Source organism: Montipora foliosa, chromosome 4 (assembly GCF_036669935.1).
Source record: "Montipora foliosa isolate CH-2021 chromosome 4, ASM3666993v2, whole genome shotgun sequence".
In the NCBI taxonomy this organism is placed as follows: Eukaryota; Metazoa; Cnidaria; class Anthozoa; order Scleractinia; family Acroporidae; genus Montipora; species Montipora foliosa.
Genome location: NC_090872.1, coordinates 38,094,093 through 38,114,092, shown reverse-complemented (window position 1 = coordinate 38,114,092; position 20,000 = coordinate 38,094,093). Strand labels below are relative to the sequence as shown.

The 20,000-nt window shown below is 37.2% G+C and overlaps 1 protein-coding gene across 1 annotated transcript in view; it reads right to left on the bottom strand.

The window, feature by feature from the left end:
• The window catches only part of LOC138000752 (phosphatidylinositol 3,4,5-trisphosphate 3-phosphatase TPTE2-like), a 23,602-nt gene that overhangs the window by 2,918 nt on the left and 684 nt on the right, over positions 1-20,000 (bottom strand). Inside the window, exons 2-13 of the mRNA XM_068847384.1 lie at positions 15,385-15,432; positions 14,967-15,045; positions 12,702-12,775; positions 10,755-10,868; positions 10,549-10,639; positions 8,567-8,630; positions 8,390-8,454; positions 5,531-5,591; positions 3,097-3,178; positions 2,887-2,975; positions 1,332-1,393; positions 103-183 (exon numbers count right to left, since the gene is read on the bottom strand). Coding sequence (XP_068703485.1) covers positions 103-183; positions 1,332-1,393; positions 2,887-2,975; positions 3,097-3,178; positions 5,531-5,591; positions 8,390-8,454; positions 8,567-8,630; positions 10,549-10,639; positions 10,755-10,868; positions 12,702-12,775; positions 14,967-15,045; positions 15,385-15,432 — 910 coding nt within the window. The remainder of the gene's footprint in view (positions 1-102; positions 184-1,331; positions 1,394-2,886; positions 2,976-3,096; positions 3,179-5,530; positions 5,592-8,389; positions 8,455-8,566; positions 8,631-10,548; positions 10,640-10,754; positions 10,869-12,701; positions 12,776-14,966; positions 15,046-15,384; positions 15,433-20,000) is intronic.

Sequence of the window (20,000 nt, the reverse complement as noted above, 5' to 3'; positions counted from 1 at the left end):
GGACTGAAAAGAATGGAAAACCAGATGTATCAGCACTAATGGTGACTTACTTAATATTGATTTTTTAATCAGTTTCTTTGTATACATGTTTTTGTTACAAACCTGACTAGGAGTCTGCACGCCTTGGTATGCCGTACCAACGGAATAATCTGTTCTTCTGTGACCAAAATAGTCCAAGCTATGCTAAAGGAAAATGATTATTGTATTATCTTAAAATAAAATTAATCAACCAATACCACATGATATCCTGTATTATCCGGCTGCGGAAGAAAGTATCCAGGATAAGTCACAAGTTAGATTAATTCGTTCATTCTTCAATCCTTAGTTTCCTTTTCTCTAGTTTACAACTACAGCTTTCTTCTTTAACCAAACTCAACTGAACAGAGTTTTTTTTTATTACATGTAAAAGCCTGGTCTTATTATAAAACTTATCTTCTCAATCAATCTTTCTGCAGCAAATACTTTGATCTATCATCTTGAAACTTAAACCACTTTTAAATCACTATCACTTAACTTTTAACAAAACAAAAATTAATGTCAATGCCCAGTTCCCGTCCTATAATATTATTTATTTTACAGACCTTTCAATTAGCATGAATGTACATATACATTGGACAGCTGACATCATAATAACAAAATTATGAAAAAGGCCTGTCTGCATAGCCATCATATTAACCCACCGACTTCTGGGAGTGAGACTAAAAAAAATTTACTTTGTCTAAAGCTAGACGATTTTTACTTGTCAACTGGGAGCGCCCTAGGACGTTTGAGGTGTCAATGGGTTAAGTGACTTTTTTATTTCAGTACTGTACAGTAATTCATCAAATGGAAGCAGAATAACAGTGTGTTATTTGAAATTATTTCAAAAGTAATGCACAGTGTCCAACTTTTGCAAAGAACTGCCACAAATTACATGCAAATGAAAGTAAGACAGCAATCGATTTTAAATGCTTTTGTTTTTTTCGCAAGGAATCCACCTCTTAAGCAGTTTTTGTCCATGGCTCCTTGTTACTGTTTCAGGAATAGCCATGTAGATGATGGGTTGTATTTTGTAATTATCAAATTATGAGCAATATAAAACAATTAATTTTGAATAACAATTTTAAGTTAACAAGGTAAAGTGCATTAACCATACAGTTTATCTAACAAAACCTCAAAGGAAATTAGAGTAAATCAAATCAAACACTGTTTTTTTAGAGGAGAAAACAGTCAGGTACATGCACACACAGGAGCCCAGGGGTTGTTTCCTGGGTAGAATGGTTAACTATGTAATTGCTTTCACCACCACCAACCCTCAAGTAAGCTGTCATCTAACTTATTGAGAACTGCACCTGTGCTTCTTCAAATTGGCCACTTGCAATCAGCCATGCACAAATAGCAGTCCCTGTTCTACCTAAAACAAACCACATAGAAAACAACAATTTGTGTGCATGCAATTATTTTGTGGAAAAGGGTAATCTCTTGTCAAGTCAAAGAGTTGTTTAGGTACACAAGAACATCACACAATACATTTAAAGATATACTGATAGCATAATTACATGTATCTTAATAAAGATCTACAAGCATGAAGTTACGCCAGAGCTAGAGATTCTTGTTTTTACAATGTTAGGATTCCAAGTAAATTCAAGGGAAATGATTATTTCAAATTCACGTACAAATTAAGAAACAAACAAGCAAACAAAGTTCGTCAGAGATAAATACGTGAGTGTGGGGATTATAGGAGAGCCAAGGGGTGGGTAAGTTGTTGTAGTTCTCCCGAATTGTGGATAATTGAAATTGAATTGTCAGATTCTGGGATTCTGGATTCTGGCTTTTAGTGCTGCCGTACTGTTCATCACCGTAAAGGTCCATATTATAGCTGTTTGAGATCAGAGATTAAAAAATGGAAATTCTTTCATGGTATACAGCGCAATTTTTTTGTTCAATTGAACAGCATTGCACGCATGTAGACGCAGAAAAGTATGTAAAACATTTCGCCATAAACTATGCAAGCTGGATTATTAAAAGTAGTCTCTAGAAATTTGAACACAGCATGATCCTATTGAGGCTTTGGTATGCCATTTTTCAGGGGCACCCAACAAGCCAGTCCTTCAAAATTCATCAAAACATATCCCATGGCCATAAAATAAACGAAACGTTATACTTTTTGGAGCAATTTCTCTGCCTGTTGGGAAATTAAATTTTTTATATGTTCTGCACTCCAAGCAGAAAGAGACCGGAAATTCAGTTTGCCAGCAAGCCAGGCAGACATTTCCCGGCCAGAATGCATAATAACAACATTCAAGTGCATCGCAAGCCAAAATAGGCATGACAACAGACATCCGATTTACCCTTCAGTGAGACACTTTCTTTTTACAGCCACCAGATACACACCTGGGGAACACATAATTTGCAGAACACCTCAGTTGGCTGCCCCTGATTTTTATACTGACCACACAACACAACATGTTTCTAGAGTCCACCACTGACAGTTGTTGCTTTAGGACATAATTTTTGGCTCTTATAAAACCTTTCGCAACATTACCGGTATTTTCTTCAATTCCACCTTATAATGAACACCATGCTGGGAACACATTGCCCTCAGAATGTGGCAGGTACAAAAGTCAGAACAGATCTACTCAAGATACATGTAGTTCACCTTGGATAGAGCAAAAAATGGTTTTGTAAACCAAAATTATTTGATGTTTGCCTTGAAAGTTCACCAAGTTTAGTATTTAATTTATAAAGATTAGGGCTGGGGTGATGTATTGAGGCGTTATCATTCTTTTACTCCGATCTGAGTTGATCCAGTCCAACTTTTGTACCTGCTTCTAAGAATGCATGGTTAGCTGATTTTCATTATTCTGAGACTCAAAAGTAAATACAATGTAGATTACTTTTAGTTACCCTTTCCTCCTTTACAGTGAACAGCTACAACATTCTTTGGATCTCTATCAAGCCATTCCCTTACATTATGAGTAAAATACAGCAACTGACTGAAACAGAAGATAAAAACATAAGTGAATAGCATGATTATCATACACTTGACTCAAATTTGTACACAGTATCCTACCAATCCTGAGGTATCACGGTGATGTAATTATGTATGCTTCTAACCTGAGTCTAGGGACATTGTGGTCATCTATAAGAATTCTCTCCACTCTGTTATGGAACACAGATGGATCGTAACTTCTCTCACCTAACGAAAAAAACAAACTTTAAATGTGGTAGGTACAAAATTTGAACAAGATGAACTCTGATTGCTCACCTTGGATCGAGTGCAAAATGGTCGTGTAAACCAAAACCATTCGACATTTGCCCCAATTTCACCTAGATTAGCTTAAAGATTAGGTCTTGAGGCCTTATCGTTTTTTTAACGTTCATCTGAGGTAAACAATCTGAGTTGATACATTCTGTCTTTTGCACATGCCTCTTTAAAATGTATGTTCTTTAAATGAACAAAGCTATGTAACATTGGATTGGTGAAAACAGATCACAAGAAAGCACTTTCAAATGCATTACTTCGAAGCAACATTTTTTTATTCTGCAAAGGAAGAAATAGCTTCTGTTCATTAGAGTAGTGGGAAAGGAGATATATATTGAAATGATCATTGAAGAACTTTTATGTTAACTTTACCAGAGGAAACAAAGATTGGAAGAAATAACTCCTCCCTACATGATATCATACTAGTCAACTTTGTGGACATTCTTAATTTTGAGGTTGAACTGACTAACAACATCTTCACGATTTTTGAATTGAAAATTGACAGGGCTTCTGAAACTTACAATTCATTCAAGGCCTATGGATCGTTTTCACTGTCACGCAATAAAAAAATAAATCGAAAAACATCCAGTGGGAAAAGTCAAGAATTCGTGATGTTGTAGAAGATAAATGAAGAAGACACTTCTCCAAGTTTTAGGCCTGTGCGTTCCCCAAACTTCAGATATTCGTCGAAATGTTTCGCAGAAATTTACAGAGCCCAGTATGAAAATGCCATGTTGGTGCACATCTGTGGTGCACCAATATGGCGGCCGGAAAATAGTGTCAAAAGCTGTTACTTACTTTGGCTATCTAGGCGAGTGATCATCTGTACTGAACAGACAGCTATTTACCTAAGCACTTTTCCTAATGCTTTAAATTCTAAAAAGGCTCAAAACCATGAGATAAATATGTATTTCTCAATAAACTCGATCGTCGCCTCGTGTCACGCACCGCTATAACTCAGAAATTCAAAATGCTCTGGTTTCCAAACGAAGCATGCTATTGAGCTTTAAAATTGCAAATGGATACAAATTTACCTCTTCTTATGCCTGATGAGGATAAAAACTTTCGTGGCTCTTTAGTTTTGGATTTTAGAAAATGATGACGTCACGTGAAAACGATGTATAGCGGTACAGGTACCTTGATTTTTGTTGTTTTGTACACGTGAACATTTTACACTGATTCAGGCTGTCCACTTTGTTATAATGCATTTTTTGCTCCTATTTCTGTGGCCACACCAATACTGTATTTATTATTAAGAATGTATTATTCAATGTTTTTTTTAATTCTATGTACCATACTTGGATTTTGGTACACCCTGATTTTTCACAAGACCCAAATCATTAGTTTACATTAAAATAAGACACATGTACATGCATTTGACTGATTCCTACAATGTATGACCTTGTACAACCATGCATGATAAATAGTACAGAGATAGTGAAAATTACTAAGAATGAGTTTAAAATCTGTTGGGAATGCTCCCAGACTTGGTCAATTTGATGCAGGCGACAGCAACAAGGTCTGACGAGAAGGGATCTTATTAAATTAATTATTACGTTTCCATTGTCATTGTTGTTGCCATTCCCTCAGATCCCTCCCAGCCTCTTTTCTGGAAAAATGGATCCTTTTGCAGGTATCGGAGCAGAAATTACATAAAACAAAAGAAACAAAAGACAGAAAGAAAAACAACTCCCAAAGTGACCAAAAATATGATGGGCAAGTCTTAAGTGCAGACTGGACTCTGCAGACCAGTAATTTGCAGACTAAAAATAACTATGCAGGCTGGTCCATTTTGTCATTGGCAAATCTTTGCTCGTCGCTAGTCCCTCCTGGTCATTTGAAAAAACACAATGGCTGACAACGTTTTGTGGGGCAGGTACAAAACACACTCATGTCACAGGTCAATAGTCACAGGTCATTGTTATATCAATATAGAAACAACATTCACCATTTACCAATGCTAGCATTAGGCCCAAGGCCAGCTTTCATGAATTTTTAGGATTCTTTCTGTATTGGTGAAACAATGACCTGTGACTTGTGTTTTGGCCCTGCCCCGCAAAACATTGACAACAATTGTGTTTTTTTTAAGTAGCCAGGAGGGACTGGTGACGAGTAAAGATTTGCTGCCAACAAAATGGACTGGCCTGCAGATTTCAAGTCTGCAGAATCCAGTCTGCACTTTAGACTTGCCGAAAATACAGTGCTTTCCCGTACCTGCAGAAAGACCCCGAAAAATGCTGTTGATCTTCTAATTTCAAGTCAAATGATCTTCAGGACATTACTTACTGCATAAATTGTAAATTTTGTAATGATTTTCATGTTTGGTATCCAAGAAGCGCACAACTTCCTGCAAACAAAATAAAAAAGAAAAAATAATGGTTCGGAGCAATGACTTGATATTAATAGTTGGTTATAATTTGATTTTCATTTCTTTCATTGCTCATTCCTCAATTTTTCATTATTTTATCACTTTTATTTTCTTTATTTCATTGTTTTTCTTTAAGACATTACCACTTACATACAGTCGCATATGTTGCAGTTCAATCTTTTTTACCTGGTTTAAATGTTTTCACACCAGTCCAATTTTGATTTTTCTTTGTCTGATATTCATTATCATAATCTGAACAAAGAAAAATCAAAATTAAACTGGTTTAAACAATTTTGAATCAGGAAAAAAGTCGAACCACAACACTATACCCTAACGATAGGTTCTCTTCATTTTGAGTTAAAATACATTTATATGTACACTGTATGATAGTCAAGATGATGATTACTCTGCATTATTGACATAGCTCTTCTTGGAAAAGAATGGGACACAAAGCGCAGATTCTTTGTACAAGGACTGGGGCCCAGAAGGGGAGTCAGGGTGGGGAGTCAGGGTGAGTTAGTGGAGGAGTTAGGGTGAGTTAGGGTGAGTTAGGGGAGTCAGGGTGGTTTAGTGGTCATCAACCATGCCTCCCACCTCTGTGACCCGGGTTCAACTCTGGCTCAGGTTGTATGTGGGCTGAGTTTCAGTCAATCTCAATCTTACTCCGAGGGTTTTTCGCCGGGTACTCCGGCAGGGTTGTATATGAGAGCCGGCAGCCGGCGAAGTTCGCCGGCTTCTTTGTCAGGTTTCGGCGGCTACTTTCATTGTTTGAAGAGTCAAGATATGTAGAGGAGATGATGTTTATGAGGTCTAAACTACTTGGGCTCAATACAAATAAAAATTTGCAGTGCCTATCTTTTCTGAAAACACATAAAAGACTTCTGACTCAAGGGCAGTTTAAAAACGTTATGCTTGAGACTTTCGTTTTGAAAAAATCTTGCTGCGGTGGCAGGAAAGTAGGAACAATATGATTTGTTGTCCGCCATATTGGATTTGATATCTTTAAACAGCCACCGATTGTACCTTACCGGAAGGAAAAATCACTCAAGGACGTTTTAGTCCGCGCAAAACTTCATTTAATCACGCCGCAATCATAAAAAAACTTGTAAACAAAGAAACACTTTCAAAAGGTTTGTTCTCAATCCAGAAGGAAATTTACATATGATGTTCTGCTAGCAACACGCTCAGCCTGCGTTCGCGCATCTCTTACCACAACTCAACTGAGGAACAAAACTAGCCCCTGATCATTCACAAAACCGCTCCTTCGTTTTCACTTCGAACCTTTCAGTTGATCATTTATAGCGAACGTAGAAGCTGAGGACTCGTAGACTTTATTTAAACACTGGAACGTAACGCTCCTCGGAGTTAAATCCTACTTGCCCGCGTAAGTGCTCGTCCTCTCGAGGGCATCTCTACGCTTCAACATGAAAACGGATCTTTATCCAACGTCACTCTTGATCAACTCTCACTGCTTTACGGAACTCCTAAACTCTTCGGAAAAAACTACATCACTCTTAAACCGCTCGAGTGATTTTCAATTTTCGAAATTACTACAATCAAGTTCCGCAAGCATATTTTCCCGCTAATTACACAATGGAACGAATGTGTGTCATCTTCACACCTAAACAGGATCGAAACATCCTTTACGCCATTGGCCAATTAGTATCCTCCAATCAGCTTCTTTATTTAACAACCAATCAGAAGCCTTTGCTGGTCTAGTCCTTCAAAGTATGTGCCATGTTTACAAGTTGTCAAGTGGCAATATTTGCCAGGCTCGTTAGCTCCAGCAAAACCACCAAAAAGATACAAAAAATATCACTCAACTTTTTGTTTATAGGGTTGTATTATTGAAATGTCACTTCGTCTTTCTTTGAGTAACATGGTTTTCACAGTATAATTGCAGCTTGATTTATCCCTCTAATGTCTGAGTTTCGTGGCCCAAAATGCCAGGAAATGCATTTTCTGGCATTCAGTTTTCAAAAATTTTCCGGGGGAGCATGCCCCCGGACCCCCCTTGAAGCGATGGGCGAAAGCCCATCGTGTGGGTCCTCTGGACCCACAACCGTCTACTTTGCAAAAAACTCCCGCTACTTAAAACCTTAAAGAAAACCCTGCTCCGGTTTTCCTCCCTCCTCAAAATCGACTCCCGGTCTATTCCATCAGGCTGTGGCGCTGTGCTCCGATGTCATACACTGTACATGGGTCGTGTTCAGGGGCCGAGCAGCACAGCTCCTTCAGTCCGACCTCGTTGAGCTGCGTCGTGGCAGTACTTTGCGACGCCGATTAGCAGCAACAATTATTATTATTATTATTATTATTATTATTATTATTATTATTATTATTATAGCACTCTTTCGGTGGACAGATGCCCTTACAATGTACACATTTCGCACATGAAAGATGACATCCCAAGGGAAAAATAGCCTCATCCAGCCCTTGACAACCTAAGCACAAAATTAATGTGGGTGCAAAAATAGCAATACACTCTAAGCTTGTGAATGGTCTAACAAGGAGAAAAATAGGGCAGGTAAAAAAGTTGGACCAGATCAACTTGGATCGTCACCTCGGATTGAGCGAAAAACAGTTTTGTAAGACAAAAGTATTTGACGTTTGCCCTGACTTCACCAAAGTTAGCTTAAAGATTAGGGCAAGATTTGAAGAAGACAAAAATATATATATGTTTGGCCCCAATTTGAGTTGGTTTATGAAACTGATGCATACAATTAATTTATATTAAGGTACTTAATTCAATGTTTCTACATAAACATTTAACTTACTGATATTGGATTACGATACAACTTGTGTTTCCCAGATGATGGAAATGACATGGCGATTACTCTCTCTGTTCACGAAATGAAACAAGAACAAAAGAAAATTTTGTTTACTGTCAGCAAAAAAGACAATTGACATCATTCTCTTCACATCCGGAGGGTTAAGCAAAAATGTAGTAGTACCTGTAATGTATGTGAGATCTAAGTCAAAGCCATCATTTCTGTATCTTCTTTTGTTTTGTGACACCTGAAAGGGTAAATTAATTTTGGTGTGGGTGTGAATGCACATCATTGAAACCTTAATATAGACACTTGGATTTTCACCAATAAGTATGTTACAGTAACAGTATGTGCAGCACATATAAATTGAGACCGGGTGCGTACTACCAGGAAATTATAAAATTAAAGGAGTTTTCCAGGGTACAAACTTGGAAATTTCACATCAACATTCCTTTAGACTGAAGACTAACTAGCCACATGTACTTGCTAAATCAAAGTGTATGAAGAGACTTTTTCAAAGTTTTCTCGTTCGTTTCTTCTTTTAATTTGTCATCAACAAACTTGAGTTCCTCAGCTTCTTGGTGTACAAACTGCATTCTTTTTAACACTGCAACTAATATTAAGGACAGTGCCTACTACTGTTATTGCGCATATGCTCTGCGCATCTTGAGATACTCGGGTTTCCTATCAGTGATGCTTACTAATTAATACAGGGATATTTTTGCGCTGTTTAAAACTACATGTATCCGAAGAAAGTAGATCTTAGTAAGTACTCTTGGTATCCAAAAAGAAAACTGGGAGCAACCATGCATTCTTGAGAGATAAGAATATTAAGCTTCAATTTGAGAAAGAACATCATACATTGCTTTGCATTTTAAAGCTTTTTACAAATGTTTTTTTATGAATTATATTCGGAAAATGCGTGGTTACCCCCAATTTACTTTTTTGGATTTCAATGACACTTGTTAAGATCTACATTTCCTGGCTGCATAATCATAAACCGGGCAAAAAATACCTTTGAATTAGTTGGTACTTTAATACATAAATTTAAAGAGTTTTCCAGGGTCCTGGGAGAAATTTTCAGAAAACTAGGAGTGTTCCAGGAGTTCCAGGAGTAGTGCAAACACTGTTGATACAATTTGATTCAATTTAATTTGGCTAGTTTTGAACAGAGGTGCAAGGTGAACCTCCCCTATGTTAGGTATTATCACCTTGTGCTTCTACTTCCAAGACCTCCCACAATGGTAGACGGATGCTCTACCTTCCGAACCAACTGGTTCAGTTGCTGGCCATCGGTGGTGACCAAGAGGACAAGTCTGCTCATAGAGGCCAGTCTCAGGTGCATTCACCATTACAGTAGCTCTAGGTTCAAAATTATTATTGTTTGCAGACACAGCCTGCTTTACTGGGATCTCTTTTGTCACTTAAAAGCTTTTCAAATTTTCTCCCCCTTCTCCTTAGCCTGTGTAGCAAGCGCTACAAGGAAGGGGGGGGGGGGGGGGGGGAGGGGGGGAAAAGAGTGAGGCAGAGCGAGTGCTGAAATGGAAGAGCCCTGATTTCATCTCACCTCTCACTTCCTCCCCTTTTAAAACTTGCTACCTTTCACTCCCCAGATACACCTTGGTTTATGCTTTATATCTGGTTTAAACATACCATTTGGTTTAAAAACACCAGATTTAATGGAACAAAAAATTATAATGAAGGTTGAATGAACAGTACAAGAGGAAATTACTGGCAGTCATAACAGGGAGAATTAAACTGATAAGGGACTCCACCCTGCGAGCAGAGCCTCCTTTTGTCTTTTTCTTTACTGAGGAGGAGAAAAGTAGGCTCTGCCTGAATCGCGTCAACTCTTTGAAGCCGCCGCAGCCCGAACTTCTGGACTAGTCAATCTTGTTTTCTCTCGTCAAACCGGTTTTTCCAGTGCGAGCGTCCGTTAAGCGACAAAACCGATGGTTATAATTGAGCCCGCTGACATGAAAAACCAAGATGGCCGCGGGATCTGGTATATTAGGCTTGGGTTCGAGACTGTATCCTGGCAACATGCAGCGCATATTCAATAAAGATCTTACTCGATTCATGCAGAGCCTTTCTCGAGAACGCCAAAATCGAGCAAGCAAAAGAAAGGCTCTGCTAGCAGGGTGAAGGGACTCATGCATTCTCACCATTCTTCTTGTTGCTCTTTCCAGCTGATCTTTTTCAGTTATGATTCTTATAAAGAGCAAAATACGAACCAGACGAGCTGCTACAATAAGTCTGTAAAGAGGCAAAATTAGACTCAAGCATGTTCTTGATGAAAAAAACTAGCAAATCAATGAAAAAAATTCCAGAAAAACTGTGACAATAGACTGAAAACTATGTCTTCCCTTACTTTGCATAGCCATGTGACTGTAGTGTTAGAAGAGAGAAGACAATGGTAAGAGTGAATGATACAAGAATCACAATCAAATCTAAGATCTCCAGCCATCTGTGAAAGAACAACAATCTGCAACAACAACAACAAAAAACATTTCAGCAATGTTAATATCAGGTGACCAGTCAATATAGAAAAAATAGGAAATATCTACAGTTGATTTTACCAGGACTTTAAGAAATGCAGGATAAATAATTATTGGCCCTTGGACACTTTTCTAAGGAATACAAAGACAAGAAAAGACAGCCCAGCCCAGCATAAAGATGGATGTACTGTACCTGAAAGGTCATGTTTTAATGAAGGGAACATTGACTGACTAGCCAACCCATTGACTCCTCAGGCCTTACTGGATGGTACAAAACATGGACCCCCAATCTGGAACCCCTTCTGGACTCCCATTTGGACCCCATTATGGACCCCCTCAAAAATTAATGAAAACAATATGTAAATACCTAGTAGAACTTGTGAGCTCACTAAGCATTGAAAACTCCCCTCTTTCCAAGTTGTACGGTGTACTCAATATTTTTATTTCTCACACCCATTTTCATGACACTGTATTTGCATCATGTTCATACCGTAAACGTCCATGTATAAGCCGCATCCGTAGATAAGCCACACCCCGAATTTAGAAGCGCAGATTTTGGAAAAAAATGTAATGCAATAAAGTTTGAAGTTCCAGTAACTTTCTATTGCTATAAACCAACAAGGACAAACAATCAAGGTTTCACCATAAAGTTGAAATTCCTTCGATTGAAACAAAACGAACGAGTGCTTAGTAGCCAAGCTTTAAATGTGGGGAGGAGTCTGGGCCAGGGCCTGGGTATCATGACCACGTCAAAAAAGATGTTTGGAAACCCGCAATAGGCGAAAAAAATCATGCAGAACAGGAGCTTGATAATGCAGTCGACAAATTTGCCGAGAAGGTGGTCAAGGACAACGAAACAGAAGGCCATTTACCTCGCAAGTACTCACGAATTTTGTGGTATTTTATCGCATGTGGCGGAAAGATATGCATGGAAGTGACTGGGCGAAGGCGTCACTGCAAACAGCTGAGCGGAGGAATGGAGATTCCTTGTAGGTTGGTGTTTACTTGTTCGAGTAAAGCGAAAATTAATCGCTTGAAAGAACTCTTGGAGAGCAAGATTCGCTGATAAACACTCGAAGACACAAACTGCTCCTTTAGGAGCCACCACTCATTAAAAAGTCAATGAACAACAGCAACATGCTCTCAGTTTCTTTTATGTTTCTTTACTTTAAAACTCCAAACACAGATGTATCCATGGATAAGCTGCACCCTTGATTTATGGCTTCAATTTTGTGAAAAAAAAGTGCGGCTTATACATGGACGTTTACGGTATATACCTGCCAATTCTCCCGGTTTTTCCGGGAGTCTCCAAGTTTTTCATCAAATTTCCCAGTCTCCCAGTTAGAGATTCATGGCCTTTTTCAAAACTCTTTAATTACTTTCTTTTTATTTTCGAGATGTCAAAAAGGAAAATAAAACAAGAGGTGGATTGAGCTGTTCTCAATTGAAAAATGTAAAACAGAGTAATCAAATTGATGTATCTTAAAAGAGTATCGTAATTGGTCAGAAATCAAGCAATCAAATTGAACAGTATGGTAGAAAGTTGGTGCGGTTATGGGAAAAATAGCATGCTGTTCCAGGGTTCTCTCGAAAATTTTAAGTAGACGGAGAAAATTTTCAAGTAGGCAAAAATTCCTTTTCTTGCCAAGATGGCCCCAAAAAATGCATCCATTATTTTCACCTTTTTTTTTAAATGTCAAGCTTACTTAGCCAGTGCAAAAGCACACTCCAGTGCATTCTGTATACTTGTAGAGACTGCAAATTCAAATCAAAGTAAAACTAGGCATTCTGTCGTTAATGATACACGTATATTTACTCACCCTAAAGCAAATATCCGAAGAAGCACCTCAAGTAAAAAGTAAGTTACTATTATTATTGAAATTATCTCCAGAGTCTGCAAAGAAAATTGTAAAATAAAGAATTCAGAACTACAGTATGTGCAAGAATTCATGACTGCAATGTAAATATTATGTCCCCTATAGATTGAAGTAAGTACCGAGGGTGCCAGAGAAAAACTTTTTCCAAGGCAAAGACCGAGGACTGAAAAATACCTCTCATGGCACGAACCTGGAGCATCAGTTCCTTGTGGGAAATTAGTTCAAAAATTGAACACAACATTTGAGAGAGTTTCTGACTGGATAAATCAAAAAGCCTGTTTTCAACAAATGATGCAACAAAGTGTTGCATGACTTTGCCCTGAGAGGTATTCTGCCAAGCCACTTCAAAAGAAAACTTACGATAATTATGGTCCACGTACTATGTGCTGCCTTCATAAATGCCTCCATATTCAGAATAACAGCTTTGACAATGCAAAAAGACCTTTTTAACCAAAGTTAAATTTGCTTATTGATTTGGCATATGAGAGAGCTCTCAAGCTCTTTTAACAATGATTAAGGAAATTAACTCATTTGAAATTTGTGAGAACAAGTTGAGCTTGCCAACAGGAACAGAGGAATTACCAGTAGTGATGAAACATGGTAAGGGCATATTTTCGCATTTCGAAGTGTTGCATACTACACTTTAGGCAATGATCTCTTTGTTTTCGAGATCCTGTTTTAAAACACATTCAACAATAAAATTATGCTATTCGGAAAACAAATTCTCCTCAAATTAACCAAACTTCCTGCAACCGAAAATCAATACAATATTGTTTAAACTGCTCCAAACTTATGAACAGGGCATTTATACAATTTGTAATACACTTCAGTGCATGTGTCAAGTGAGAATTCAGCCTGGCAGGCCAAAACTGGTTTGACCAGAAATCTGAATTGAATTTTTGCATGGAACTGACGCTTCTAGCAGTCCTAGGCTATTATACAAGAATATCACTTTTAAACATAATATTGGTTGCACAGTGCCCTTCGATAACAGTCTATGGTCAGTGAAACTCACCATGCAGCTATTTCACTCAAATCTGCTGCCTACATGTACGTATGTGAGAAACATACTCGATCGAACACAAACATTGGATAGGCCAGTTGACCTATGTTCATAAAAGAAGACTTCTGACATTCTGAGAGGGCCACCTTTCCAATAATTATTATTTCCTCAGAGGAGCAGGCCTCAAGTTACCTTATCAACCCATATTGTGAACATTTTCATGTAAAGTTCCCCTTGCAAGTAAAGAAACAATTTGCAAAAAAATGCTGTAAATTAACAACATTTGTCGCAAGTGGAGGTCAGGTGCCCAAAACAACCCTACGGTTGGCCAGGAACCCAACCCCTGTGGGAGGGAACCACCCCCATGGCCAGCAGTATCCACAACCCAGCCATGAACCCCTCTCCCTCCCCACCCCAATGAGGGACTAACAAAATAATTACAATAAGACAACAACATGGGCACCAGTCACACTGAAAGACATTCAATGGAACCCAATCAAAATAGACTAAAGTATAATATTAATAATAATAATAATAATAATAATAATAATAATAATAATAATAATAATAATAATAATGAAAACCATTGAAATTAAGAAACGAAAAAACAACTGGCAAATAAAATGAGCCGAGATGACTGCAAACATGCCCAGACTATAACAAGCCCCAACTACAGTACCAAGATATAGAATGGGAGGGGAGGGAGGGAGGGGGAACGCAATCCCAAACAAACCAGCAACTAAACGCTCGGTTAACCACTCAGTAAAATACCACCAAGCTGCACGTGTGTTGAGTAGACTGCTGTCCGTTGCTAAAGGACCGACCTTAGCAACCAGAGCCGCTGACTGCGCACTGCAGATAGGGGTGTAATAGGGCTGAAAAGGCTTGGAAAAACAACACAATGCTAAAAAAACCAAGACACAATGCAACGTTATACAACAACGCCCACAGGCTGAAAACAACACTACGCTAAACAACAACGCCCACGGCTATAATGCTAACTCCTCGTTCTTAACTAAATTGTATTGAACCCATTGACTCCCAGGGGTTCCCCATTGACGAGTGAAATCATCTGGCGTTAGACAGAGTAAAATACTAAGTCTGGCAGGTTTAGGCCGGTTTAGATATCAAAGGGTTAACCACCTTTAAATTTCACTTATTTATGGTTAAACAATTAATTCTCACAGGCATTTTATTATAATTACCTTCTCTGAATGTGATTCAGTGGCCAAGTCAATAATAACAATGATAACATCAGCCAGCACCAGCAGCAGACTAAATACTCTGGAACAAAGAAATAAACAGCATTGATGTTCCCTTCATCTGTTGGTTGTTTTATTCAATAAAAGCCCACTTGTAAACATAAAAAAATGACGACAAATTAAGACCAAACCAAATTTAAAGAAAAAGCTAAGACAAAATTATTCATTTCCTCCAAGATGTGTTTTTGGTAAGTCTCTAATAGCCAAAGAATGTTCCAAGGAAAAAGTTTTCAAACTCAGTACCTTTAGTGGAAATTCTCTTGTGATAAAAACATAGCTTCCTATTTTCCAACACCACATTTTTGGTTAGAATTATGGCAGTGATCTTCAACATTCTATTTTAGACAACATTTTGCTTCACCTGAAACAGAAATGCTCCACAATTCTTCTAATGTTCTCCCTAAATTTCCTGCAAAAGGAAAAAAATGTTTGAGTGATTTCCATGACGTGAAAACAGTTATAATAAACTATCACAGGTACAGAGTATAATACATTTCACAATAATTGTCTAAATTCTCGTGCACTCATTGGCTAATTTTTATAATCAACATAAGTACAGACAGATAACATTTCAATCTGTGTAACTGTCAAACTGTCCACTTTTTGGCCAATGAAACTTTATTGTCTGTTTTTAGCAGCCAATCACAAGTGAGAAAAGCTATTGACAATGTTCGCATCAATTTGAATAAAATTCATGTTTACAGCTATTTAATGCATCTTTTCCGCTCATCTTAACCCAGCAATTAATCCATAGACTCCTTGAGGGTTCCCCATTAACAAGTACAATTGTCTGGCATTAGACAAAGTAAAATACTAAGTATGGCAGGTTTAGGCCAGTTTAGGGTTGAATGGGTTGACCATTTTGAGGTTTTGTTATGACGATGTTATGGCGCAATTTATCATCAATAAGAGGACAGATGCATAAAAAACTGACATCAACTTGTTAATTCATGCTCAGGAAAGTCATGATTTGAAGAAAAAATTGAGTTTAAAAAATAGATCATGTATAACAACAACAACAACAACAACAACAACAGAGACTTTATTTTAACAATAGTGAAAAATGCCTTTGTAGCCCACAGTTAGCAGAGCTATTCTAGGCGGGCTACTTTAAAAACTGACACTGTATAATAAATAAGCTCTCACACACACACACATTGAATAAATAAATAAACAAGTAATTAATAATAAATAATAGAAATAATTGTGTAAAAGTTATAACTAATCCTGATACATATAAATTGCGTTAGCCTGAGAGGAAAATAAGGGAAAAGACTCTTAACAGGTCGAAAAGGAAGCTGATCAATTAACATACAAACATACATACATCTTTTTTCTCAGGGCACAGTAAAACGGGGCTGGCTATACAGGTACTGTACAAATGAAGTGTACTTGGGAATTTGCATGTAGATAGAAGTCGGGAGTCACAAAAAAGTCACCGGCGATTCCAAATAAATTCCAGGCGATCAAGTAATTTGAGTTTTTGGGATTTAGTAATCTATTTCTTTATTTGTGGAAAAGCACATGTACTACACACTCAAACTGTACTAGACTGAGAATCGCTGTAGAAATGTCCCAAACTAAAGCTTGATTCAGAAAACAGTCTAAATGAGCAAACACCCGAAAGCAATTAATAAAGATCACACGAACATCTTGTGTGACGTCTGCTAATTTGTTTCCCTTTTGCTTTGCCCGTATTCTATTAATTATACCTCCAAATCTAGTAAACTGAAATATCACATTTAGCAAGAGATATGTAAAAGCAAAACTTTCCATCTTCTGTTTGTGTAACAGACCTTTTCTTATTATTGGTAAATTTGACTATTGCTAATTTGTCGATTCCTATAAATATGTAGTACTACATGTACTTGCTACAATATTTATTTTATAGGCTGTGATCATATATATTTTTTAATAAATAAACTACATTTCCATCATTACAGTAACTGGTTGTATTCTCACAAACTTTACTTTGTTTTAGAAATTTCTAGAACTTTTTAGGAATTTTTTTTTGTTCATCCAAGATTTTAAACACTCCATTTTGAAGAATGATTCGCATGTGTTTGGTAAAAAGCTCATTGGCCAGTGGTACTTCTACAACTTTGTGTGTGTGAAATGTGTAAATTTATGTAAACCTACTGGATTTACCCGTGTATAAGTCGACCCCCCATTTTTGATTGCCAAAAAAGCAATTGCTTAATTTCTTTGTTAAAATTATGTTCATGGGATACTAATCTTGTATTCTTCAATTTACACAAAAAAATCAGGGCCTCAAGCCTTTAATAGTTTTGTGGTTCAGCAGTTGTTGTATACATTTGTATGCGGGCATTTTGTCCTTGAGTTTCAAAAAAGTTCTCAGAAAATCGAACATGTAAACCTCAAACTAACCTGTTTCATTGTTCAAGGATAAAGGGCTTTAGAGGACCGGATAAGCACAACATCACAGAAGATGCAGGAGTCAATCTTTGAAAATAACTTCAAAAACGATGCGAAATGTGCAAGGTTTAATTGGTCCTTGACTTATAATTTCTCACATGACAAACAAAACAAAACTCATGAACCAAACAATATGAAGTTTGCAAAAGCATTTAAATCAGCCAGCTTTGTATAAAGAATAAAAGACAATCATTACCAACCAGCACTTTCAGGCAACACAAGTGACGATGCTTCCACGCAAACATGAGGTATTGCGCCAGGTTACTAAGCCATTGAACGATCGTGTTTAATTTGAAGAACCAGAAATGCCTTTCAGAGCTTTCTGCCTTTGGAAAATGAAAATTTCCAGAGTCTATTTCATATTAAATTTGTGCTTGTGAGTATCTTCAACATTTAGAGTTGGACAAATCCTTTTCATTTTAACTGGAATTGCTTACATTCATTTTGAAGTCTTTTGTCCACTGCGTTCGTTATGCTCAAGACAACATGATTATATTAATTTTGAATAAATTATTCAGCTGGAACTTACCGGTAGCTCTAAATCTTTGACCAGTGTAAAAGTCAAGGGCGTTTTTTGGAGGTTCTTTTGAGGCCATAAAAGGTCGACTTATACACAAGTAAATACAGTAGTTTGTATTTCAAGTGTGTCAGGCAACATACATACATTTAGGTATAAGCTGAAATGTCAGGGGAAAAGAGGAAAAGTGATTCTGAAGAGCTTGGTACAAGGAAATTGTTCAAAAAAATTCTTCATCTGCCACAGCTACTTCATCAAACTCTGGCAGACCAAGACTGTGAACATTAGATGAAAGCACTATTACTACGACAGAATCAGAAACAAGATACTGAGAGCACCTGTTCCAACAAAGTGACATTAATTTTTTTTCATGTAATTAAAAAGCAATTTATTATAAGAAATTGTCTGAAAACATAACCTAAATGTAAAATCCTAAAATCAAGGAAAAGGCATTTCCGAGAGTAGATTTCAAAATTTTCCAGCTGGGCATGCCCCCAGACCCCCCTAGAAGGGACACGCAACAGGCTTGTCCAACTGGGCCTTTGGCCCAAATTAAGTACCCACCTGTTACGTGCAAATTAGTCTTTGCAAAATTTTAGCAAAATCCCTGGTACTCTGCCTTTACTTTGGATGATTCCTGCCAGGTTCAACGGACTGGTTACTTATATATTAATGGTACTAATATTTATGAATAAAAAAGACACAAAAATGAAAAATTAAATTTTTCAGTCAGTTACCGACCCACACTTAAGAAGCTTTCAACAAAAAAATTTTCATTTTTAACAAAAAATGTGGTACAGTTGCCGTACCCCATACCCAGGTCCAGGGTTCTCAAGTAGATCAGTTTGTCAATCAACTGCAGTGTTACAGCTGAAAATAGCACCTAGAAACAACTGTCACAAATTCTAATGAGAACCCTGCAGGTAGACCTTATTAGTTTTGGTTTGTTTAAGCTTATGACTCTGTGATTTCAGTTTGTGTGGAAAATGATGATGAAGGTTAACTAACTTTTTTTATTAAGGATAGCACCTAATACTTTATTTTGTTCCTTGCATAAAACACAAATGATAAATTGAGAAAAATATTGAACAAAGAATAAAATGAAGGTTCTAACTGCAAATTTTGATCTGACTGATAGGGATTCAACACTTGGAACATAATTATTATTAAAAAAGCTAAGGGATAAAGAACATAATTATAGCCAATACATATACTGTGATACAGTGTATTTTGCACCAAAAATGTTCTTTGTGGTTAACGTAAAATTTTGTGAATGCTTTTGCAAGCAATAAATTAAATGCAGATTATTTGTGTCACACTATGGAACGTTCCTAAGACAAAGTTTCAGTACCTGTCGATGTGTTATAAGAGGACTATGAAAATGCTTTTGCAATCAATTTTTGCAAATTACTTGTCAAAGCTAGAATAATGTCCTAAAAGGATTCATTTTGCCACAGAACTCACCTAGGGAATATTGTGCAGGTGAGAGACTTTGACACATCGCTTATTCATTATCATACATGGAATGCAAATCCAAACGCAAGTGACATTCACAAGTATAATTCAAATGCAAGGAATTTTAAGGTAAGCGACAGAGGTGCGCTGGGAGTCCTTTTTTTTTTTTTCTAAATAGCAAGTGAAGCTAGCTGATGCCATCTTGGTAGCATGGATCTGGTATTCTGTGTTTGCATTGCTTGGTTCACATACAAACCCAAGCACAATTGCAAGTGAAATAAAATGAAAATATCTCAATACACTACAATGGTGCCTGCACTTGCATTTGCATTGCAGTAGTTCACAGAAGTATTGCACTTACAAGTGTCATAAGTATGAACCTACAGTAGCTTTAGCCTTCTACAGCATCTCAGTTTATTAGTGATTGTGCGATAATTATGTAAAAACAAAGGATAAAAAGCACTGAAGCAACACTTCTCTGTTAGACAATGCAATGGTCACGAACCCAGCACGAGTAAGCCTGTAAACATGTACCATGCATTGCTCAAACAATAGTTAATGAGCTGTAG